The sequence below is a fragment of the Cervus canadensis genome, chromosome 7 (genome assembly GCF_019320065.1).
Source record: "Cervus canadensis isolate Bull #8, Minnesota chromosome 7, ASM1932006v1, whole genome shotgun sequence".
NCBI lineage: Eukaryota > Metazoa > Chordata > Mammalia > Artiodactyla > Cervidae > Cervus > Cervus canadensis.
In genome coordinates this window covers 15976534-16003203 of record NC_057392.1, presented here as the reverse complement: position 1 = coordinate 16003203, position 26670 = coordinate 15976534, and the positions used below count along the sequence as shown (strand labels likewise).

General features: G+C 41.1%; 1 protein-coding gene across 6 annotated transcripts in view; it reads right to left on the bottom strand.

The window, feature by feature from the left end:
* The window catches only part of CPNE4 (copine 4), a 676149-nt gene that overhangs the window by 40833 nt on the left and 608646 nt on the right, over positions 1-26670 (bottom strand). For 4 of the 6 annotated variants that reach the window (XM_043474409.1, XM_043474403.1, XM_043474406.1 and 1 more), the window contains exons 8-9: positions 13525-13623; positions 1272-1358 (exon numbers count right to left, since the gene is read on the bottom strand). In XM_043474409.1, the coding sequence (XP_043330344.1) occupies positions 1272-1358; positions 13525-13623 (186 nt within the window). The remainder of the gene's footprint in view (positions 1-1271; positions 1359-13524; positions 13624-26670) is intronic. The other 2 variants (XM_043474407.1, XM_043474408.1) reach the window with 1 other exon arrangement.

The window sequence follows — 26670 nt, the reverse complement described above, 5'->3', positions numbered from 1 at the left end:
AGGTGCTTTACTCATCCCCCATGTCTTGTTTTCATGGTATTGCTTCAGCATGGAGGAGGTGCCACATACAAAGCATTGAGTGGTAAGTACTAGCGATTATCACTTTGTGTGATAAGCACAGAGTAGGTGATTTAGAATGTGTCCAAAAGTGACACTTTAGAAAGTGTCAGCAGAAAGGAAAGTGTCTTCCAGAGACAGAGGTGGCACGCAGAATATGCATAAGGAAGATAAATCTTTAAGTCTGAGTATGCCTGTGGTTACGGAAGAGGAAATGGAGAGCGAAAGTTTTAGTGAAACAGAGTTCACAGCACCCAAGAGGAGAAGAAAACACAGAACAAAAAAGCCTGGTGTAGAGTACTTAATATTGAGCTCTCTGACAAGAAAAGATTTATATTGGTGTGTTTTGAACAGGAAGACTGCCAGTATTAAAACTAGTTCTTCTGGGAAGCTGTAGATGTTTGTTTGAGATGGCAATACTTTAATGTAGTTATGGAATAAAAGTACAAAAAAAAATAAGTGTAAAAATTTACTCTAAAACTTAATATTAGTGTTTTCTTTTGTGAAATATGCATAGTGAAGATAAAATTTGAATTTAGAATGTAATAGAAATAATCCTGTTATTGGCAGATTATTGCTATTTTCCATAACTTTTTATGGTATTACATTGTCTTGGTACAGTTCTGGTAATATTAACTATTCTATTTAAAATCTTTTTTTGTTAAAAACTTAGTGCTCATTACTTGTAAATGGGGGCTTCCATTTAGCAGCTGGTAAAGAATCTGCCTGCAATGCAGGAGACCCTGGTTCGATTCCTGGGTTGGAACGATCCTCTGAAGAAGGGGACAGCTACCCACTCCAGTATTCTGGCCTGGAGAATTCCATGGACTGTATAGTCCATGGGATTGCAAAGAGTTGGACTCAACTGAACGACTTTCACTCACTCACTCAGGTGCTTTAGAAATGTTGGTTGCCCCCATCTGGGGACCTCCCTCTGGTGCTGTCCTGGGCAGAGAAGAACCTGACTTGTGACCAGGACTCTGTTATTTTTGGGCAGGACTGTCTCTGTTGAGGTGATGGAGGCATTGGCCTACCAGAGCTCCAAAGCCACCCAAACGTATACTGCATGCCCACTAATACCTTGAATTTCTGATTTTTTTATTTTAAAAAGATCATATCTTCTTGACACTCTCTCTTTCTGTGCAGACCACCTGGGCCTTCCTCCCAGACAGCCTTAGTTTCATACTCCTGGAAGACAGGGGCTATGTTTATACCTTGCACTGATTCAAAATCACAATGCCCGAGTTCTTATAATTCTTCTTCTTGGCTTTGTACTTGGGGTTGATACACTCCCACTGCACCTGCAATAAGAAAGGTTATTCTATGATTGCCAGCTCAGGAAGAAGGAGAGTCATTAATGAGGAGGCCCCTGGCTGCTGTTGCAGGTGGTCTGAGGGCTGACACCTGCTCTTTAGCTGATCCCCTTGCATCTGGAGGGGAAGAAAGGAGAAGTGGTGAGAGGAAGACCCTGATATCGTCTGCCTGGTTTGAAACCCAGCTCCTCACTTTCCAGCTGTGTGACCTTTGACAAATGACTCAATTCCCTCATGCCTTGCATATTGCCTCTGTAAAATGGAGCCCATAATTATAGCTATCTCACAGGGTTACTGTGAGGATTGAATGAGTAGCCCCTATAATACATTTAGAACAGTGCCTGACACTTATAAATGCTTGCTGTGAATGGGGTCAAATCAAAAAGCAGAGGGAAGGAGAGTTCTTGGGACACATAGCTGAGTAACGCAAATGCTGAGTCTTAGTGTCTGGGAATAGACTTAAGAGGCAGGAAAACTGAGGAACGTTGAATACTGGTTATAGGAAGCTGATGGGGATAATAAGTTTGCTTAACTTCGCAGAGGACTAAAATGATGGATTGATACATGTCACAATGGTGGCACTTTCTCCAGAGGGGCTTCTGTGAGGGATAGAATCAGAACTGAGGAGGCAGTTGGGAGTTAATGGGTGAACAGAGCTCAACCTTTCTACACAAGACTTCACGGGACAAAGCTAACTGCATTTTGACCACTGACAAAGTCAAACATCCAAGAGTCACCAAATTGCTCCTGCCCACTGTCCTACAGGAGTCATCCTTGGATTTCCACTCAGAAGACAAATTTTCACCCCCTGACAATTGGAAGTGTCTGAAAACAAAGACATTTCTGAGGCAGATGTTAGTGGATAGGCTAATACAGCACTGTCCACAATGACCCATTCTTCCCAGCGCACAATGACTCTGAACTTCGTCAGGTGACTTGTTCTGACTGATGGGACATTAACAAAAGTGATACGAGCAAAGGTTTCACAAGTGCCTATTCACTGGGGCTTGCCCGCTCCTGCTGATTGGATGTTTTCACCACCATGTGAAATTAGCCTAGGCTGGTGTCCCAGAGGACGAAAGGGCACGTTGAGAAACATCTCAGCTACCCCAGCTGCAGAGGCACAAATGCAGAAGTGAGCCCCCTTGGCATTGTTTGGAGCCGAGAGGCGCTTCCCAGAGGAACTCAGCCCAGATTGCTGACCTCTTGTCCTGCCTATAGCTGTGGCTTCCTGAAATATCTCCCTGCCTCACTCTCATCTCATTATAACTGATTCTCTATACAATAGCCAGAGTAATCTTGAAAAAAATTAATGTCATTCTCCAGTCTTTTCATTCTCCAGCCTAGACTCCTTCATAGCATTGCCCAATAAAACTTTCTACAATAATGAGAAGATTCCACATCTGTACCAACCAATGTGAAAGACACTAGCCACATGAGCACTTGATATGTGTGTGTATGTGTGTGTGTGAGTGAGAGAGAGAGAATTGAAATTTAACTGAATTTAACTTAAAACTTATTAAAACCGAGATAGGTGTATATAGGTAGTGGCTGCTAAATTGGAGAGTCTTCAGTGTGCTCTCAACACATTTATAGGAAAATATAAACTCTTTTCTCCAAGCTATCAGAACCTTCTTTTCTTGGCCTCTGCCTCTGTCCTTGATCACATCTCATGCATGGCTCCCTCACCCTCTCTGTTACAGATAAACTGGTCTCTTTACAGATCCTTAAACACACCAAACTCTTTTCTGACTCAGTAATTTGCAAAGTCCCCTCTACCTGAAATGCTATTTCTTTGCTTTTTACATGGTTGACATTTCATTTTTAAGGGCCCTCATGTTCAGTTTCATTTTTTTTCAGGTGATCTCTTTTACGTTACATCTTTATAACTAAAATGGCTCAGTTTTTTAATAACATTTGTCACAATGTATAATTACAGTTTTTGTTTTGTTGTTGTTCAGTCATTAAGTCATGTTTGACACTTTACAACTCCATGGACTGTAGTACTCTGGGCTCCTCTGTCCTCCACTACGTCCTGGAGTTTGCATAGACTCCCGTCCGTTGAGTTGTTGATGTTATCTAACCACCTCATCCTCTGCTACCCCTTCTCTTTTGCCTTCAATGTTTCCCAGCATCAGGGTATTTTCCAATGAGTCTGCTCTTTGCATCAGGTGGCCAAAGTATTGGAGCTTCAGCTTCAGCATCAGTCTTTCCAATGAATATTCAGGGTTGATTTCCTTTTTCAGGATTGACTGGTTTGATCTTGTAGTGCAAGAAACTCTCAAGGGTCTTTACAGCACCAAAATTCCAAACTATCAATTCTTCCAGACTCAGACACTTCTTTACTGTTCAAGTCTCAGATCCACACATGACTACTGACAAAACCAAAGCATTACCTATATTGACCTTTGTCAGCAAAGTGATACCTCTGCCTTTTAATATGCTACGTTTGTCACAGCTTTCCTTACAAGGAGCAAGGGTCTTTTAATTCCATGGCTGCAATAACCTCCACAGTGACTTTTGGAAGCCAAGGAAAGAAAATCTGCCACTGCTTCCACTTTCCCCCCTTCTATTTGCCATGAAGTGATGGAACTGCATGCCATGATATTAGTTTTTGAAATGTTGCATTTCAAGCCAGCTTTTTCATTCTCCTCTTTCACCTTCATCAAGAGGCTCTTTAATTCCTCTTCACTTTCTGCCACTAGAATGGTATCATCTGCATACTGAGGTTGTTGATATTTCTCTCGGCAATCTTGATTACAGTTTGTGATTCATCTAGTCCAGCATTCACATAATGTACTCTGCATATATTAATAAACGAAAGAAGTAGGGTAACAATATACAGCCTTGAAGTACTCCGTTCCCATTTTTGAACCAGTCAACTGTTCCATGTCCAGTTCAAACTGTTGCTTCTTGACCCACACACAGGTTTCTCAGGAGACAGCTAAGGTGGTCTGGTACTTCCATCTCTTTAAGAATTTACTACATTTTGTTGTGATTTGCACAGTCAAAGGATTTAGTGTAGTCAATGAAGCAGAAGTAGGTGTTTTTCTGGAACACCCTTGCCTTCCCTATGATCTAATGAATGGCCTCAATTTGATCTCCGGTATCTCTGCCTCTTGGAAACCCAAATCATACATCTGGAAGATCTTGGTTGACATACTGCGGAAGCCTAGCTTGAAGGATTTTGAGCATAACCTTGTTAGCACATGAAGTGAATGCAATATACAGTAGTGTGAACATTCTTTGGCATTGCCCTTTGGGATTGGAATGAAAACTGACCTTTCCCAGTTCTGTGGCCACTGCTGTGCAGTGTTGCTGTGCGTAGCCTCTCAGTCGTGTCTACTCTTTACCACCCCAGTAGCCTGCCAGGCTCCTTTGTCCATGTGGATTCTCCAGGCAAGAGTACTGGAGTGGGTTGCCATGCCCTTCTCCAGGGGATCTTCCAACCCTGGGATCAAACCCAGGTCTCCCGCATTGCAGGTAGATTCTTTACCAGCTGAGCCACAAGGAAGTCTGAGAATACTGGAGAGGGTAGCCTATCCCTTCTCCAGGGCAATTTTCCGATCCAGGAAACAAACTGGGGTCTCCTGCACTGCAGGCAGATTCTTTACCGGTGGCCACTGCTGAGTTTTCCAAATTTGCTGACATATTGAGTGCAGCACTTTAACAGCATCATCTTTTAGGATTTTAAATAGCTCAGATGGAATTTCATCACCTCCACTAGCTTTGTTTGTAGTAATGTCTTCTTGACTTCATACTCTAGGATGTCCAGCTCAGGAAGAGGGAGCACACCATCATTGTTTTCTGGGTCATTAAGACCTTAATTGTACAGTTTTTCTGTTTATTCTTGCCACCTCTTCTTAATCTCTCCTGTGTCTTTAGGTCCTTGCTGTTTCTGTCCTTTATTATACCCATCCCTGCATGAAAATTTCCCTTGATATCTCCACTTTTCTTGAAGAGGTTTTTAGTCTTTCCCATTCTATTGTTTCCCCCTATTTCTTTTATTGTTCATTTAAGAAGCCCTTCTTATCTTTCCTTGCTATTCTCTGCAACTCTGCATTCAGTTTGGTATATCTATTCCTCTCTCCCTTGCTTTTTGCTTTTCTTCTTTCCTCAGGTATTTGTAAAGCCTCCTCAGACAACCACTTTGCCCTTGTGCATTTCTTTTTCTTTGGGATGGTTTTGGTCACTGACTCCTGTACAGTGTTACAAACTTCTGTCCCCAGTTCTTCAAGCACTCTGCCTACCAGATCTAATCCCTTGAATCTATTTGTCACCTCCATTGTAAAATCATAAGGGATTTGAGTTAGGTCATATCTGAATGGCCTAGTGGTTTTCCCTACTTTCTTCAATTTAAGCCTGAATTTTACAATAAGCATTTTATGATCTGAGCCACAGTTAGCACCAAGATCTTGTTTTTACTGACTGTATAGAGATTCTCCACCTTTGGCTGCAAAGAACATAGTCAATCTGATTTTGATTTTGACCATCTGATGATGTCCATTTGTAGAGACATCTCTAGTGTTGTTGGCAAAGGGTATATGCTATGATCAGCCTGTTCCCTTGACAAAACTGTTAGCCTTTGCCCTGCTTTATTTTGTACCCTAAGGCCAAACCTGCATGTTAATCTGGGTATCTCTTGACTTCCTACTTTTGCATTCCAATCCCTTATGATGAAAAGGACACCTTTTTTGAGTGTTAGTTCTAGAAGTTGTTGTAGGTCTTCATAGAACTGGTCAACTTCAGCTCGGCATCAGTTGTTGGGGTATAGATATGGATTACTGTGATGTTGAATGGTTTGCTTGAAAAAAAACCAAGATCATTCTGTTGTTTTTGAGATTGCACCCAAGTACTGCATTTTAGACTCTCTTATTGGGCTTCCATGGTAGCTCAGTTGGTAAAGAATCTGCCTGCAGTGCAGGAGACCCTGACTTGAATCCTGGGTTGGGAAGGTTGCCTGGAGAAGGGATAGGCTACCCACTCCAGTATTCTTCAGCTTCCCTGGTAGCTCAGACGGTAAAGAATCCTCCTGCAATGTGGGAGATCTGGGTTCGATCCCTGGGTTGGGAAGATCCCCTGGAGGAGGTCATGACAACCCACTCCCGTATTCTTGTCTGGAGAATCCCCATGGACAGAGGAGCCTGGCAGGCTGCAGTCCCTGGGGTCACAAAAATTCAGACATGACTGAGCAACTAAGCACACAGTACATTGACTGTGAGGGCTACTCTTTCTTCTAAAGGATTGTTGCCCACAGTAGGTGATATAATGGTCATGTGAATTAAACTCACCCATTCCCATCCATTTTAGTTCATTTAGTTCTGAGATGTCAGTGTTCAATCTTGCTGTCTCCTGCTTGACCACATCCAATTCATGGACCTAACATTTCAGGTGCCTATGCAGCATTATTCTTTACTGCATTGGATTTTACTTTGACCTAGTGGTGACACACCCACAAATGAGTGTTGTTTCTGCTTTGGCCCAGCCTCTTCATTCTTTCTGGAGCTATTTCTCCACTCTTCCCCATAGCATACCTACTGACCTGGGCGGGGCGGGGGGGAGGGGGGTCAGGGTGGGGCTCATCTTCAGGTGTAATATATTTTTGCCTTTTCATACTATTCATGGGTTTCTCAAAGCAAGAACACTAACGTGATTTGCCATTCCCTTCTCCAGTGAACCACATTTTGTCAGAATTCTCCACTATGACCTGTCCATCTTGGGTGGCTCTGGATGGCCTGGCTCATAGCTTCACTGAGTTACACAAGGCTGTGATCCATGTGATCGTTTTGGTTAGCTTTCTGTGATTTTTGCTTTCATTCCAAAGGCAGTGGTATTGTAGTTCTTGCTTATTCTGTCTGCCTTCTGATGGATGAGGATAAAAGGCAAGCTTCCTGATGGGAGAGATTGACTGTGGGGAAAACTGGGTCTTACTCTGGTAGAAGAGACAAATAGATTCAAGGGGCTAGATATGGGAGACAGAGTGCCTGAAGAACTATGGATAGTGTTTCATAACATTGTAGAGGAGGTGGTGACCAAAACCATCTCAAAGAAAAAGAAATGCCAAGAAGGCAAAATGGTTGTCTGAGGAGGCCTTATAAATAGCTGAGAAAAGAAGAGAAACACAAGGCAAAGGAGAAAGGGAAAGATATACCCAACTGAATGCATAGTTCTAGAGAATAGCAAGGAGGCATTAGAAAACTTCTTAAGTGAATAATGCAAAGAAACAGAGGAAAATAATAGAATGGGAAAGACTAGTGATCTCTTCAAGCAAATTGGAGATACCAAGGGAACATTTCTTATAAGGATGGTGCACAATAAAGGACAGAAATGGCAAGGAATTAACAGAAGCAGAAGAGATTAAAAGAGATTCTGGCAAGAATACACAGAAGAACTATACAAAAAAAAAAAAAAAAGCCTTAATGACCTGGATAACCATGGTGGTGTGGAAACTCACCTGGACCAGGCATCTTGGAGTGTGAAGTCAAGTAGGCCTTAGGAAGCATTACTACAAACAAAGCTAGTGAAGGTGATGGAATTCCAGTTGAGTTATTTAAAATCCTAAAAAATGATGCTGTTAAAGTACTGCACTCATTATGAAAGCAAATTTAGAAAACTCAGCAATGGCCACAGGGCTGGAAAAATTCAGTTTTCATTCCAATCTTAAAGAAAGCAATGCCAAAAAATGTTCAAACTACTGTATAATTGCACTTATCTCACATCCTCAAGATAATGCTCAAAATCCTTCAAATTAGGCTTCAACACTACGTGAAGTGAGAACTTCCAGATATACAAGCTGGAATAGAAAAGGCAGAGGAACCAGAGATCAAATTGCCAAAATCCATTGGATCACAGAAAAAGAATTACAGAAAAAATCTACTTCTGCTTCATTGACTAGGTGAAAGCTTTTGTGTGGATCACAACAAACTGTGGAAAATTCTTCAAGAAATGGAAATACTATACCACCTTTACCTGTCTCCTGAGAAACTGGAAGTTAAGAATGTCAAGAAGTAACAGTTCAAACTAGACATCAAACAATGTACTGGGGTCCAGATTGGGAAAGGAGTATATCAAGGCTGTATATTGTCACCCTGCTTATTTAACTTATATATAGAGTACATCATGCAAAAATGCTGGGCTAGATGAAGCACAAGCTGGAATGAAGATTCCCAGGAGAAATATCAACAACCTCAGATATGCAGATGATACCACTCTAATGGCATAAAGCAAAGAGGAATTAAAGGGCCTCTTGATGAGGGTGAAAGAGGAGAGTGAAAATCTGGCTCAAAACTCAATATTGAAAAGACTAATTCATGGCATCCAGTCATCACTTCATGGGTGATAGAAGGGGAAAAGTGTAGAACCACTGGCAGATTTCCTTTTCCTAGGCTCCAAAATCAGTGCATACCATGACTGCGGCCATGAAATTAAATGATGCTTGCTCCTTTGAAGAAAAGATATGACAAACCTAGTTCAGTTCAGTTCAGTTGATCAGTAATGTCTGACTCTTTGCGACCCCACGGACTGCAGCACGCCAAGCTTCCCTATCCATTACCAACTCCTGGAGCTTGCTCAAACTCATGTCCATTGAGTCGGTGATGCCATCCAACCATCTCATCCTATGTCGTCCCCTTCTCCTCCCGTCTTCAGTCTTTTCCAGCATCAGGGTCTTTTCCAATGAGTCAGTTCTTCACATCAGGTGGCCAAAGTATTGGAGATTCATCTTCAGCATCAGTCCTTACAATGAATATTCAGAACTGATTTTCTTTAGGATGGACTGGTTGGATCTCACTGCAGTCAAAGGGACTCTCAAGAGTCTTCTCCAATACCACAGTTCAAACCTAGACAGCGTATTAAAAAAGGAGAGACATCACTTTGCCAACAAGGGTCCACATAGTCAAAGCTATGGTTTTTCCAGTAGTCACGTACAGATTCACATCTCATGAGTTGGACCGTAGAGAAGGGGCTGAGTGCTGAAAAATTGATGCTTTCAAATTGTGGTGTTGGAAAAGATTTCTGAAAGTCCCTTGGGCAGCAAGGAGATCAAACCAGTCAATCCTGAGGGAAATCAACCCTGAATATTCATTTGAAGGACTGATACTGAAGCTGAATCTCCAGTACATTAGCCACCTGATGCAAAGAGTCAACTCATTGGAAAACACTCTGATACTGGGAAAGATTGAGGTCAGGAGGAAAAGGGAATGACAGAAGATGATATGGTTTGATGGCATCACTGACTAAGTGGACATGAGCTTGAGCAAACTCAGGGAGATAGTGAAAGACTGGGAAGCCTGGCATGCTGCAGTCCTTGGGGCTGCAGAGATTTGGACACATCTTAATGCCTGAACAAGAACATATGATCCATTTCCTTCATGTCAATGTATGACAAAACCCACTGCAATGTTGTGAAGTAATTAGCCTTCAACTAATAAAAATAAATGAAAAAAAAAAAAAAAAGAACATATGATCCATTTCCTCAGAGGCACTTAAAGACTCTTTCTTGTTTGTTTTAAAGCATCAGACTTCAGTATGCTTCAATTTTGATGTATGCTATAATCTTACTTTTAATATGTTCCCAGCATTCTAAAGATGTAATATTTCCCATGTTTATTGGTTTGTTTATTTCTCTTTGGAAAGGAGAACAAGGCAAACCTTGGTATAACTCTTTAAAACTCCAGAGGGTGATGTGGATAACTGTCATTAATTTATTAACTCAAAGGGGCCTTGTCTTGTGTATTCAAAGAACCAACAACATCTCTGGATAAATTCCTAGTTATTTGGGGAGTCACTTTATTTATAGTTTACTGTTGATTTTAATTATAGTCCTGAAACTGAGAAAGTCTGCTCATGGGTGAAGGCCTCTGTGCATCTGAAAAATTTCTTGCAATGCTGGGTGTACAACAGTATATAGAGTGGGTTGTGGAAGCTATGTGGAAAACTGCCCTTGACGTCTCAGGCCAATGAAAGGTATTCAACAAATGGTCTGATTCTGATTAAGACTCTGATCCTAAAGGATATTAATTTATGTCCATCCAGGCTGGCTATATCTTGACTTAATATCTAAAAGGAGAGACTTGAACAATGAGTTGGGACATTTTCCCTGAGCAGTAATTCTAAGCAGACCAGGCACAGAGTCTTATCTCTTACAGAAAAAGTCTTTCTTTGCTATCATTCTTTTCTGGTCTATGGGTCTCATGGTCCCAGAGTAAGGATGGCAGGTATCTTGGTTTGAGTTCTTCCAGAAGCTAATGCTGAAGCAAAGATTTAAGTTCAAGTAGCTGAGCTATTTAAAATCCTAAAAGATGATGCTGTTAAAGTGTTGTACTCAATATGCCAGCAAATTTGGAAAAACTCAGCAGTGGCTATAGGACTGGAAAAGGTCAGCTTTCATTCCAATCCCAAAGAAGGTCAATGTCAAAGAATGTTCAAACTACCATAAAATTGTGCTGATTTGACATGCTAACAAAGTTATGCTCAAAATTCTTCAAGCTAGGCTTCAGCAGTATGTAAACTGATAATTTCCAGATATACAATCTAGGTTTTGAAGAAGTAGAGGAACCAGAGATCAAATTGCCAACATTCATTGGATCATGGGGAAAGCAAAGGAGTTCCCAAAAAACAGTTACTTCTGTTTCATTGACTGTGCTAAAACCTTTGTGTGAATCACAACAAACTATGGAAGTTCTTAAAGAGATAGGAGAACCAGACCACCTTACCTGTCTCCTGAGAAACCTGTGTGTGGGTCAAGAAGCACAGTTCGAACTGGACATGGAACAATGGACTGGTTCAGAACTGGGAAGGGAGTATGACAAGGCTGTATATTGTCACCCTGCTTATTTCACTTACATGCAGAGTACATCATGTGAAATGCTGGGCTAGATGAATTACAAGCTGTAATCAAGATTGCCAGGAGAAATATCAACAACCTAAGATATGCAGATGATACCACTCTAGTGACCAAAAGTGAAGAGGAACTAAAGAGCCTCTTGATGAAGGTGAAAGAGGAGAGTGAAAAAGCTGGTTTAGAACTCAACGTTCAAAAATGAAGATCATGGCATCTGGTCTCATCACTTCATGGCAAATAGAAGGGGGAAAAGTAGAGACAGTGACAGATTTTATTTTCTTGGTCTCCAAAATCACTGTGGATGGTGACTGTACCCATGAAATTAAAAGATGCTTGCTCCTTGTAAGGAAAGTTATGACAAACCTAGACTGTGTATTAGAAAGCAGAAACATCACTTTGCCAACAAAGGTCAATATAGTTAAAACTATGGTTTATCCACGGAGAAGGCAATGGCACCCCACTCCAGTATTCTTGCCTGGAAAATCCCCTGGACGGAGGAGCCTGGTAGGCTGCAGTCCATGGGGTCGCTAAGAGTCGGACACGACTGAGCGACTTCACTTTCACTTTTCACTTTCATGCACTGGAGAAGGAAATGGCAACCCACTCCAGTGTTCTTGCCTGGAGAATCCCAGGGATGGGGGAGCCTGGTGGGCTGCCGTCTTTGGGGTCGCACAGAGTTGGACACGACTGATGCGACTTAGCAGCAGCAGCAGCAGCATGGTTTATCCAGTAGTCATAAATGGATGTGAGGGCTGGACCATAAAGAAGGGGTTGAGCCCCGAAGAATAGATGCTTTTGATATGTGGTACTGGAGAAGACTCTTGAGAGTTCCTTGGACTACAAGAAGATCAAACCAGTCAATCCTGAAGGAAATCAACCCTGAATATTCATTGGAAAGACAGTTGCTGAAGCTGAAGCTTCAGTACTTTGGCCACCTGATATGAAGAGCTGACTCACTGGAAAAGACTTTGATGCTGGGAAAGATTGAAGACAAAAGGAGAAAATGGTGGCAGAAGATGAGATGGTTAGATAGCATCACTGACTCAATAAACATGAATTTGAGCAAACTCCAGGAGATAGTGGAAGACAGAGGAGCCTGGTGTGCTGCAGTCCATGGGGTCACAAAGAGTCACATATGACTTAGCAACTGCACAACAACAACAAGAACAACAATTCATCTAGTCCGTATTTCCAGGAAACAATAGTACAAGAGTGGGGAACTGGGAGAGGGAAGCAGTCAAAAAGGAGTGTGTGATCAAGTCAGGGATGCCAATGTCAGCCAGGGCCACTCCCTGCTGGTGAGCTGTGGGCAGCTGCTCAGAGCACACCTCAGAGTTCTGCTGCCTGAAGGGCAATAGAGATGGGGTGTTATATCCTGCTTACCACTAGCTATTTTTTGAGGGCAGCTGTCTGAAATATGTACATCTTCCCCAACACAGTCAGCATGCTGTTGGCAGGTGCAGAGCAGGATTCAGCAGCCAGAAAAAGCTCTCAAGCAAAGAGACTCAGGTTCTGTGGCTGAAGTTGGGCAGGTGAACCCTGAACAGGTCACAGCAGAAGTTACATGGTCAGGGTCCGGACGACAGCAACCAAATAATAGATGCGTGTATGTATCTATCAAAGTACAGGTGCCTGAAAGATACACAGAAAAGGGGCAGGCTTCTGCATGATGCAGTGAAATCCCTATGTGCCCCTGTGGTATGTGGTAGTGTTCAGATTTATGTCTTGGTATCAAGAGCGTAAGAATGAAATGGTGAGACGAGATAAAAATCTGGTGCCCAAAATTCAAACTTGAAGGAATCAGTTTGTCCAAAGCATTAGATGTGTAATTAACGCTATCAGGTTATGGAAATGTAGAGCTGGAAAGAGTACTGCTACTAGATAATAACAATAGTGCGTATTTTGTAAGTGCCAGACACACTGCCAAGTGCGAATCATGAATTATCTCATTTAGTCTTCACAGGTAGGTACCATTATCACCTTAATTTTTTTAAGTGAGAAAGCTGAGGCACAGAGAGACTAAGTCACTTGTCCAGGGCTACACAGCTAAAGAAAATTTGAGCCATCCTCATTCGACTTCTCCACTTTGCCAGTGGAGGAATGGTATCACACTGGCAGGGTCCTGTCCAAAGTCACACTAATTGCTGCAGGCTGGGCTGGCACTAGAACCTGGGTTTTGGATCCCCCCATGCTCCCTCCTGGCCTCACTTAATTATACACTAATATTTCACCTCTAGCTGCTCTGTCTGGGTGCTAACGAGGCATCGTGACAGGCGAGTCTTGGAGAAATACCACAGGGTTCTCACCACGTACCTGTTTGCCTTCCATTGCTCCTCTCATCTCCTTGAAGGTTGAAGTGAATTCTCCAATGAAGTCATGTTTGCCATTGGAGTCCCAGTCCCACACTATGCACTGCAATAGAAAAGAAGTATTTTTTTTTTTTTTTAAACTTAAGAATGTGTCCACAGCAGCTGAAGACAATGAAAACTTTCTGGGTCAAAAGTCTAAGATTGCAGCCTGTGGGATGATGTATGCCTTTGGTTTCCACTGGCTTTACTTAGCATTTTTGCCATGATCTCCAGAAGCCCTGTTCTGCAACAGTGACTAATAATTTGCCCATTTTTCAGATAAGGCCAGTAAGACCAAAAGGAGATAAGTGACTTGCCAAAGGTACCACGCAGTGAATGAAAAGTCTGGGATTTGAAAGTAGGTATCCTGACTCCAACTCTAATGCTTTTCCCACAGCAAACCCTCTGTGGTTTGCAGATGGAACCAGGTTGCCTGAGTTCATGCCTGTAGCTTCCACAGTGACAGCAATGATTTGATCATATGAATCACATTTTCTTTTTCTTTTTTTTTTCTGCAGGCAAAAGAGCAATGCTAACAAAAATGAGTAAGAGAGCCAAAAAGTGAAATCATTAATTATACCCAAGCAAAAAATGGGTGAAAAACAAAGAGGTGAGTTACATTGGTTAAAAAGCAGGCATCCACCACAGTTAAGACACGACCTTCCAACAGGAGGGCTCCATCTAATAGTGCTAATGCTACCTTCTGGGCTCCCAAGTAACACTTTGCAGAGTAATGCAGGTTAAATCAGTAGCCACCCCTTTGCTTGGTCACATGCTCTTAGATAAAGAGGGAGTCCCCATATTTTCTAGTGTGGAGGTTGGACTAGGGTCTCAAGCACTTCAAATATCACTTCTACATCTTAAACCAGGGATTTGCAATCAGGAACCCCAGACCTCAGATAAGCTCAAGGGAGTAAATGAGACATTTACCTCAGAGGTTTTCCCTGGAATATTGGGGTACATGGGGCATCCTGGCTTTTTCATGGGATGAAGAACATGCTGGTCAGTCCTTCCTGGCAAACTTGATGTGTAAATCTATTTTCTGATTCTGTGGGATACTGCACAGACCTAAAATGAAATACTGCCCCAAACAAAACAATCTCCCCCTAAACTTATTCCTGGGCTTCCCTTGTGGCTCAGCTGGTAAAGAATCTGCGTGTAACGCAGGAGACCTGGATTCAACCCCTGGGTTGGGAAGATCTCCTGGAGAAGGGAAAGGCTACCCACTCCAGTATTCTGGCCTGGAGAATTCCATGGACTGTATAGACCTTGAGGTCGCAAAGAGTCAGACACGACTGAGCAGCTTTCACTTTCTTTCTTTTCTTTCAAATTTATTCCTACTCATTTATTTTCTGTCACAGTGGATTTATCAACTTCCATCCAGTGGGTAACATCACTCAGGAAGCACTCTGTGAACAGCACACTGTCAAACACTTGTCCACTGATCTCAGCTACTCACCACAGGGTTTTTTTCTCTCTCTCTGTCAGCTCCTGCCCACTGACCCTGGCACTCACACAGTCATTGCCTGGAGCCAGAAGCAAAGGAAAGCTTGTCCAGCTTGGACACAGAAAGAGAAGGAAGTGTGTTCCTGGGGCTCTTTCTTTTAGGCTCTTAACTTTGCCCAGGAGTGAACTCAGCCCTGGGACACCTGAGTCTGATGGTCAGATACCCAGTCTTCTGTCTTGGGGAGAAGCAGATAAAAATGCAAAGGGGTCAAAACCAGTAAGTGAAGAGAAGAGAAAGCAGACTATTCTACACTCCCTTGTGTCTTACTGTGTTTCTTTTTAACTCTTCCCTAGGATATATGAAAAGCAGGAGAGTAGGATTGACATATGTATACACTACCATGTGTAAAATAGCTAGCTAGTGGGAAGCTGCTGTGTATATAGCACAGGGACCTCAGCCTTGTGTTCTGTGATGACCTAGGTGGGTGGGATAGGGAGGGCAGAGGTCCAAGAGGGTGGAGATATATGTATACTTACGGCTGATTTCACTTTGTTGTATAGCAGAAACTGACACGTCATTGTAAAGCAATTATCTGAGAGAATAGCTTTGAAACATGTATATTATCAAGTGTGAAACAGATCGCCAGTCCAGGTTGGATGCATGAGACAAGTGCTCAGGGCAGGTGCACTGGGATGACCCAGAGGGATGGGATGGGGAGGGAGGTGGGAGGGGGGTTCAGGATGGGGAACACATGTAAATCCATGGCTGATTCATATCAATGTATGGCAAAAACCACTACAATATTGTAAAGTAATTAGCCTCCAACAAATATAAATAAATGAAACAAAAACAAACAAACAAAGAAGAATATAGGCAAAGCAGGAGAGAATGTATATAATACTTTGGTTTGTCACTGAACCTGAAGCAGAACTATCACTTCTTCTCTGCCCTGTCTTAGGTTTCCAATCATGCTTCTGTTAGTTACTGCCCTTCTTCCATCTGCTGCCATGACGTTCAAGACGTTTGCTCTCTTTAGGGGCAGAACCCCCCTGGGGTGGAGGATGAGTCAGGCCCAGCAGGGCTCCAGGCCCCGCCTCATTGGGTGGGCACGACTGCTTACATAGGCTCTGCTTCTTCAATCAGTGTCATTTCTCATCAGGGCAGTTGCAGAATTCTGTTTTGACCTTTTTCAGAAGGGATCCCAGAGGAAGGAAGACACAGTGAGGCATAAACATAAAAACACTATTTTCCTCTCTCTCCCTGCCATGAAGCTGGCTTATATGACAGCTCTGATGCAACTGACAGAAGAATGCATCTTGGTGAAGAGTAAACAGATCAACTGCTCTGCAGAAAAGTTGAGACAGAGGCAGGGTTCTTGGTATAAATCAATAAGGAAGCCTTGACAGACTGGTGAGAGAGTAGCAGCTCAAAACTATCTACAAGCCAGGAGGCCTTCTCGAGTTCTTAAGCTCACAGTGGAGTTTATCATCTTAAAATGTCTAAGCTTGATAGATGGTCTTATCAACGCCCTTGTTTACAGAGACGGAAATTAATGAAAGAGAAGGGAAGTGACTCCTACAAGTTCATCCAGTACAGGATGGAGATGAAGTCCAGGTTTCCTACCTACCTAATTTCCACCCAGCCACAAAACATCAAATTATAATAATTACAACACATACAGTGCTTACTATGTGCCAGAAACTGTTCTGAATACTTTACCCAGATTCACGTATTACCCAGAACAATTTTCATTATGCCCATTTTACAGATGAGGAAACCAAGGCACAGATAGGTGAAGCAAGTTTTCTAAACTACATATCTAACAATAGGTAATCTTTGAATGAACAGAAGTTAAACTTTAGAGTTTGCTCTAGCTGATCATTTCATATGAACCCAAGTAATTCGCTTTTATGGTCTCTAATCCTGTACATTAATCTTGAAGTGACAATATTATTGTTATCATTTACAGATATCAGTCACAGGGTTCAGTTCAGTTCACTTCAGTCACTCAGTCATGTCTGATTCTTGTGACCCCATGGACTGAGCAGGTCAGGCTTCCCTGTTCGTCACTAACTCCCGAAGCTTGCTCAAACTCACATGCATCAAGTTGGTGATGCCATCCAACCATCTCATCCTCTGTTGTCCCCTTCTCCTCCTGCCTTCAATCTTTCCCAGCATCAGGGTCTTTTCAAGGAGTCAGTTCTTTGCATCAATGGCCAAAGGATTGGAGTTTCAGCTTCAGCACCAGTCCTTCCAAAGAATATTCAGGACTGATTTCCTTTAGGATGGACTATTTGGATCTCTTTGCAGTCCAAGGGACTCTCAAGAGTTTTCTTCAACACCACAGTTCAAAAGCATCAATTCTTCAGTGCTCAGCTTTCTTTATAGCCCAACTCTCACATCCATACAGGACCATTGGAAAAACCATAGCTTTAACTAGATGGACCTTTGTCGGCAAAGTAATGTTTCCACTTTTTAACATGTTGACTAGGTTGGTCATAGCTTTTTTTTCAAGGAGCAAGCCCCTTTTAATTTTACGGCTGCAGTCACCATCTGCAGTCATTTTGGAGCCTTCAAAAATAAAATCTCTCACTGTTTCCACTGTTTCCCCATCTATTTGCCATGAAGTAATGGGACCAGATGCCATGATTTTAGTTTTTTGAATGCTGAGTCTTAAGCCAACTTTTCCACTGTTCTCTTTCACTTTCATCAAGAGGCTTTTTAGGTCCTCTTCACTTTATGCCATAAGGGTGATGTCATGTGCGTATCTGAGGTTATTGGTATTTCTCCCCAAAATCTTGATTCCAGTTTGTGCTTCACCAAGTCTGACATTTCACATGATGTACTCTGCATATAAGCTAAATAAGCAGGGTGACAATATACAGCCTTGATGTACTCCTTTCCCAATTTGGAACCAGTCTGTTATTCCATGTCTGGTTCTAACTGTTCCTTCTTGACATACATACAGATTCCTCAGAAGGCCTGTAAGGTGGTCTGGTATTTCCATCTCTTGAAGAATTTTCCACAGTTTTTTTGTGATCTACACAGTCAAAGGCTTTGGCGTAATCAATAAAACAAAAGGTTTTGTTTTTTTGTATTCTCTTGCTTTTTTGATGGTCCAACGAATGTTGGCAATTTGACCTCTGATTCCTCTGTCTTTTCTAAATCCACGTTTAACATCTGGAAGTTCACAGTTCATCTTGTGTTGAAGCCTAGCTTGGAGAATTTTGAGCATTACTTTGCCAGCCTGTGAGATAAGTGCAATTGTGCAGTAGTTTGAACATTCTTCAGCATTGCCTTTCTTGGGATTGGAATGAAAACTGACCTTTTCCAGTCCTGTGGCCACTGCTGAGTTTTCCAGATTTGCTGACATATTAAGTGCAGCACTTTACCAGCATCATCTTTTAGGATTTGAAATAACTCAACTGGAATTCCATCACATCCACTAGCTTTTTTTGTAGTGATGCTTCCTAAAGTCCACTTGACTTTGCATTCCAGGATGTCTGGCTCTAGGTGAGTGATCACACCATCGCGGTTATCTGGGTCATGATCTTTTTTGTATAGTTCTTCTGTGTATTCTTGGCACCTTTTCTTAATATCTTTTGCTTCTGCTAGGTCCATACCATTTCTGTCCTTTATTGTACCAATCTTTGCATGAAGTATTCCTTTTGTATCTCTAATTTTCTTGAAGAGATCTCTAGTCTTTCCCAGTCTATTGTTTTCCTCTATTTCTTCGCATTGATCACTTACGAAGGCTTTCTTAACTATCCTTGCTATTCTTTGGAACTCTGCATTCAAATGGGTATATCTTTCCTTTTTTCCTTTGCCTTTAGCTTCTCTTCTTTTCTCAGCTATTTGTAAGGCCTCCTCAGACAACCATTTTGGCTTTTTCCATCTTTTTCCATTTCTTTTTTCTTGGGGATGGTCTTGATTACTACCTCCTATACAATGTCATCAACCTCCATCCATAGTTCTTCAGGCACTGTCTATCAGATATAATTCCTTGAATCTATTTGTCACTTCCACTGTATAATTATAAGGGATTTGATTTACATCATATCTGAATGATTTAGTGGTTTTCCCTACTTCCTTCAAGTTAAGTCTGAATTTTACAATAAAGAGTTCATGATCTCAGCCACAGTCAGCTCCTGGTCTTTTTTTTTGCTGACTGTATAGAGCTTCTCCATCTTTGGCTGCAAAGAATATAATCAAACTGATTTCAGTATTGACCATCTGGTGAGGTCCTTGTGTAGAGTCTTCTCTTGTAATGTTGGAAGAGGGTGTTTGCTATGACCAGTGTGTTCTCTTGGTAAAACTCGGTTAGGCTTTGCCCTGCTTCATTTTTTATCCCAAGGCCAAATTTGCCTTTTACTCCAGGTATCTCTTGACTTCCTATTTTTGCATTCCAGCCCTTTATGATGAAAAGGACATCTTTTGGGGGTGTTAATTCTAAAAGGTCTTGTAGGTCTTCATAAAACTGTCAGCATTACTGATGGGCATAGACTTGGATTACTGCAATATTGAATGACTTGCCTTGGAAATGAACAGAGATCATTCTGTTCCTGTTGGGAGAGCTTCCCTTTGGGAGAGACTGACTGTAGGGGATAGAGTCTTGTTCTGATGGGCAGGGCCATGCTCAGTAAATCTTTAATCCAATTTTCTGTTGATGGGTGGGACTGTGTTCCCTCCCTGTTGTTTGACCTGAGACAAAACTATGGTGGAAGTTACTATGATAATGGTGACCTCCTTCAAAAGGTTCCATGCATGCGCTGCCACACTCAGTGCCCCACCCTGCAGCAGACCACCACCTACCCACGCCAGAGACTCCTGGACCCTCACAGGCAAGTCTGGCTCAATCTCTTGTAGGGTCACTGCTCCTTCCTCCTGGGTCCTGGTGTGCACAAGGTTTTGTTTGTGCCCTCCAAGAGTCTGTTTCCCCAGTCCTGTATAAGTTCTGTAATCAAATCCCACTGACCTCTAAAGTCAAATTCGCTAGGGGTTCTCAGTCCCTTTGCCAGATCCCTGGGTTGGGAAATCTGTTGTGAGTCTTAGAACTTTCTTAACAGTGAGAGAATTTCTTTCATATAATTGTTCTGCAGTTTGTGGGACATCTGCTTGGTGGCTCTGTGGTGGGGTTAATGGTGACTTCCTCCAAGAGGGCTTATGCCACAGGGTGTGTGACCAGGTCTCCTGCACCCAGAGCCCTTGCCGCTGTGTTAAGCCACTGCTGACCTGTAGTTCCACAGGAGACACTCAAACACATTTCTGGCTCAGTCTTTGTGGGGTCTCTGGGTCCTGGTCACACAAGGTTTTGTTTGAGCCCTCCGAGCATCTCTGGTGCATATGGGGTTTGATTTTCAATGTGATTTCACCCCTCCTTCCATCTTGCTGGCACTTCTCCTTTGCCCTTGGATGTGGGGTATCTTTTTTTGGTGGGATCCAACAGTCTCCTGTTGATGGTTGTTCAGCAGTGAGTTTTAATTTTGGAGTTCTCACAGGAGAAGATGAGTGCATGTCCTACTCCGCCATCTTAGACTCCACATTGGTCACAGGTTTAGAGAGATTAAAGACTTGACTAGACATATAGAAAGTGAAAAGATGGATTTTATTTCTTGTTCTTGTCCAGTTGCTCTGACATGGACTTTCAGCATTATGTTGAAACGAAGGGGCAAGAGCAAGCATTCTTGTCTCATTTCTAATCTTGGAGAAAAAGCTTTAACATTTTCACAGTTGAGTAAGATATTAGCTGTGGGCTTGTCATATGCAGCCTTTATTATGTTGAAGTAATCTCTAATTTTTTGAGCATTTTTACCATGAAAAGTTGTTGAATTTTGTTGACACAGAATTGCTAAAGCAGTCTTGAGAGAAAGAATGAGGCTGAAGATGTCACTTTCTGATTTCAAAATATATTACAAAGCCATAGGAATTAAAACATCATGGTACTCCCATAAAGACAGATCTGTAGGCCAATGGAACAGAATAGATAGCCCAGAAATAGCCATGCATGTATGGTCAGCTGATATTTGATAAGGTGTCATAAATACACAGTGGGGAAAATGTAGTCCCTTTAACAGGTGATTTTTTGAAAATTGAATATCCCCATACCAAAAAAATGAAATTGAATCCCTACCTTACATCATACATAAAAATCAACTCAAAATGGATTGAAGGCTTAATCATGAGACTTGAAACTGTAAAACTCCTAGGGAAAAAAAAAAAAAAAACAGGGGAAAATATTCTTGACGTTTGCCTAGGCAATGATTTCTTGGCTATGATACCAAAAGCACATGCAACAAAAGCAAAAATAGACAAGTGGGACTACATCAAACTCCTACAGGAACTATAAAAATCTTCTGCATAGCAAAGGAAGCCATCAATAAAGTGAAAAGTCATCCTACAGAATGGGAGAAGATATTTTCAAACTGTATATCTAATAAGGGATTAATTTCCAAAATATATAAGGAAATCCTACAACTCATTACCAAAAAATTCCCCAATAACCTGATTTAAAAATTGTCAAAGAACTTGAATATGTTTCTCCAAAGAAGATACACATATGGCCAACAGGTAGATGAAAATATGCTCATAGTCATTAACTATTAGGAAATGCAAATCAAAATGACAATGAGATACAACCTCATATTTATTAGGATAACAGTTATGCAAAAGATAACAATTGTTGACAAAGATATGGAAAAATTCAAGCCATTGTAACTGTTGGTGGGAATATAAAACAATGCAGCATCGAAGGAAAAGAGTACAGTGGTAGTTCCTTAAAAAATCAAAAATAGAACCACTATGTGATCCAACAATCTCATTTTTGTGTATATATTCAAAGAACTGAAGTCAAGATCTCAAAGAGATACCTTCGTTCCCATGCTAACTTCAGCAGCATTATTCATGACAGCTAAGATAGGAAAACAACCCATGTATGGCTAAAGAAAATGTGGTATACCTGTACAATAGAATATTATTTAGCCTTAGAGATTGACTCAAGATGGCAGAATAGAAGGATGTGCACTCATCTTCTCCTGTGAAAGCACCAAAATTGCAACTTTTGAACAACTATTGACAGAAGGATGCTGGAATCCACCAGAAAAGATACCCCTTGTCCAAAGACAAAGGAGAAACTGCAGTGAGATGGTAGGAGGGGGTGCAATCATGGTAAAATCAAATCCCAAGCATGCTGAGTAGGTGACCTACAAACTGTAAAACAATAATACCAAAAAAGTTCTCCCACTGTTGTGAGGGTTCTGAGCCCCACCTCAGGCTTCCCAGCCTAGAGATCTGGCAAAGGGATTAGGAGTCCCCAGAGAATCTGACTTTGAAGGCCAGTGGGATTTGATTACAGACCTTTCAAAGGACCAAGGGAAACAGAGATTCCACTTTTGGGGGGCAAAAACAAAATCTTATGTGCACCAGGTCCCAGGGGAAAGGAGTAGTGAACCCACAGGAGACTAAACCAGACCTACTTTCTAGGGTTGTAGAGTCTCCTGTGGAGGCATGCATCAGTGGTGGCTCACTGTGGGGATGGGGGCACTGGCAGCAGCAGCAGCTCTGGGAGGTGCCCCTTGGCATAAACCCACTTAGAGGTCACCATTGACTCTACCATAGAGCCTGTAGACCTCAGGGTTGGGTCACCTCAGGCAAAACAACTAACAGGGAAGGAGTACAGCCCCACCCATCAGCAGACAGTCAGATTGAATTTTACTGAGCATGGCCCTACCCACCAGAGCAAGACCCAATTTCCCCCACCACTAGTTCCTCCCATCAGGAAGCTTACACAAGGCCCTAAGCCTCATCCACCAAAGGACAGATAGAAGAAGCAAGAATTATAATTTTCCTTTTACCAGAAGAAAGCCACATCACAGAAATTTAATCAAAATGAAAAAGCAACAGATTATTTCCAAGATGAAGGGATAAGATAAAGCATCAGAAAAACAACTAAATGAAGTAAAGATAGGCAACCTTCCAGAAAAGAAAATCAGAAAAATGATAGTGAAGATGATCCAGAATCTTGGAAAAAGAATAGAGAAGATGCAAGGAGTGTTTATCAAAGACCTAGAAGAACCAAAGAACAAACAGACAGATGAACAATACACTGGAAGGAATCAGTAGCAAAATAATTGAGGCAGAAGAATGAATATGTTACTTGGAAGACAGAATGGTAGAAATCACTGCCACAAAACAGAATATAGAAAAAGGAATGAAAGAAAAAAGACTGTAGACAGTCTAAGAGACCTCTGGGACAACATTAAATACACCAATATCTGCATTATAGGGGTCCCAGGAGGAGAAGAGAGGGAGAAAAGACCTGAGAAAATATTTGAAGAGATAATAGTTGAAAACTTCCCTAACATGGGAGAGGAAATAGTCAACAAATCCCAGGAAATGCAGAGTGTCCCAGGCAGGATAAACCCAAGGAGGAATAGACCAAGACACATTGTAATCAAATTGCCAAAATTAAAGACAGAGATAAAATATTAAAAACAAGGCAAAATGACAAAATAACATACAAGGGAACTCCCACAAGGTTATCAGCTGATTTCTCAGTAGAAACTCTACAAGCCAGAAGGGAATAGCATGATATACTTAAAGGGATGAAAGGGAAGAACCTACAACCAAGAATACTTTACCCAGCAAGACTCTTATTCTGATTTGACAAGAGAAATCAAAGGCTTTACAGACAAGCCAAAGTTAAGAGAATTTGGCAACACCAAACCAGCTTTATCACCAATTGTGATAGAACTTCTCTAGGAAGGAAACACAAGAGAAGGAAATGATCTACAAAAGTAAACCCTGAACAGTTAAGAAAATAGTAGTAGGACCTTACATATTGATAATTACCTTAAATGTAAATGGATTAAATGCACCAACCAAAATACCTAGACTGGCCAAGTGGAAGAAAACATGAACATGTATGCATTTCTACTTATCATATCACTCTACTTAACCCCATAAATTGTATGTAATTATTTTATATTGTTGGAGAAGGAAATGCAACCCATTCCAGTGTCCTTGCCTGGAAAATCCCATGGACAGAGTAGCCTGGAAGGCTGCAGTCCAGGGGGTCACAAGAGTTAGACACGACTTAGCAACTAAACATTGCCACCATTTTATACTGTTAGGTTAATCATGCTTCCATTATGGCTTGGAATTGTAATTATCTTTTATTTTTTGTCATATTATTGATTGTGATAACTGATAAGCATCTTTTAATACTGTGATTTTGTAACTATCATGATTGGTCAACAGAAAATAATAGACTTCTATATCAATAAAACTATCATTTAATAGAAAAACCTGTAATCACTTTTAAAAATCCAGATGCACATTAGAATTATCTTGGAATTTTTTGAAAAATGCAAGTGCCCAGGTATTTTTTTTTTTCTCCAAAGCTCCAGATGTGATTCTAATGAGCATGGTGTTTTTTTTTTTCTAATATTGATATTAGCTTCTCATTTATATGCTTTCTTCTCTGCAATCACCCTCTGTGTCTTTTTAGTCTTTTAAATTTATTGAGGCTTTCAATAGCTAAGTCAAGATCTTTCTTGGTAAATGTCACATTGCACTTGAAAATATGTGGGTTATTCTCAAGTATCTTATGATATTGATTTCTAACATAATTCCACAGTAATAGAACAGATTCTGTATAATTTCAATACCTTTAAACCATGAAATTTTTGCACCTTGTTTTATGTCCCTGGATGTGTTCCTGTGTCTCCTGGTTTATAGTCTATAAGAACTTGAGTAGAATTTGTATCCTGCTGTTGTGTGAAAATTATATAACTCTTATGTTCAACTGGTTCTTAGTGCTTTTCAGATCTACTATATCCTTCTATTTTTCTGTATTGAGTCTATTAATTTTTGAGAGTTTGATATTGAAACTTCAGCTAAAAATCTTAATTTTATCTACTTAAAAATAATTATATAGTGGAGCTATATGTAACTTTCTTCTATATTTTCCAAGTCTCTTGTAAATGTGTTACCATAGTTTTGTAATTAAAAAAAAAATTTAAAGAGTATTATTCAGCCTTAAAGAAGAAAATCTTGCCATTTGTAACGTGGATGGGCATTATGTTAACTGAAATAGCCAGTTACTGATGGATGATAGTGTCTGATTCCACTTTTATGAGGCATATATAACAGTCAAACTCATAGAAGCAGATAATACAGTAGAGGCTGCTGAGGGGTGGGCGAAATTGGGTGCTGTTGTAGTGTGTACAAAGTTTTAGTCACTCAAGTTAATTAGCCCTAGAGACCTGCTGTACAGCACTGTGCCTATAGCTTATAACATTAGTGCTGTGCACTTCAAAACTTGTTAAGAGTGTAGATCTCATGTCACATGTTTATATCACAAAACAAGCCAAAAAGACATAAAGAAACATTGGGATGTGTAGGATCTGTCTGTTACCTTGATTCTGGTGATGGTTTCACAGGTCCAAATTCATAAAATCATATGCATTAAATATGTATAATTCTTTATATGTCAATTAAATAAAGCTGTCAAAGAATCTCAAATAGAGATTTTCCTCAACAATCTGGGTGGGTCTGATATAATCAGTTGAAAGCCTAAAGAGCAGAATGAGGCTTCCCTGAGGGAGGAGAAATTTTGCCTTGGGATCATAATTTAACTTTAGTTCCACTGGAGGGTTCCAGTCTGACCTTCCTGAGGGGCTGCTCTAGGGATTTCAGACTTGTGCAGCTAGCCCCCCACAACAGCATAAGCCAGTTCCTTGCAATAAATCTATTAATGTCTATCATCCACTGGTTCTGTTTCTCTGGTTAATCTGACCTACGCACTTCCCCTCACCTTCTGCCTTGACATTCATAACTTCATGTGAGTTTTCAGTGACAATTGGTCTTCTTGCACTGATATGCCAATATCTATTGAACCCTTAACTTTGTCCTGGGCATTGTTCTAAGCTCTGATACTTAATCTTCACAGTAACACCATTAGTGGGACACTATTATTGTCATCTCCACTTTACAGATAGGAAGCTTAGACACACAGAGAGAAATGATCTACTGTTATGGAATATTTTGGTGTTTAAACTAAAACTGGCTTTGAGATCAAAGCTCTTGGGATCTAAATATGATTCATTTCCTGGAAGGCCAGGACAAGCTAGCTACCCAAACTGTGTTTATGAAACTACATAACAGCAGCTCATCACTGCAGAGTCCTTATAGTAAAATAGAATCTATTCTTCTTCCCTTGCTTTTTAAATTTTTACATATGTTTAACATTGTAACCCGTCATTTGTCCAGGTAAAGTAGGGTTCACTGTTGACTTTCTCTAGGCTCCTTGGTTATATCATCCCCAAAGCTTCCAGTGCAATCTGTTTATATCTGCTTTGACATGTCTCTGGCTACATGGTCACCACTGGTCTATATCCACGACTTGAAGGAAACTTCTGAGTACTGAGCTTTCTATCAGAGTTTAGTTAAGTTCTTGGTCACAAGCAAGAACTCAGACAAATCTGTGATGAGTTCATGAAAAAGGTCTTTCTCCTTAACTTAAGTGGATGGCAGTTCTCAAATCGGTCCAGTTGCCACACTGCAAAGGGAAGGTATCAAAATCAACTGGTTAATTTTTATTAAAAGAGATGATTAAACTAGGTAATATGTTTTGAAATAGTTATTTATTTTGGCTATGCTGAGCCT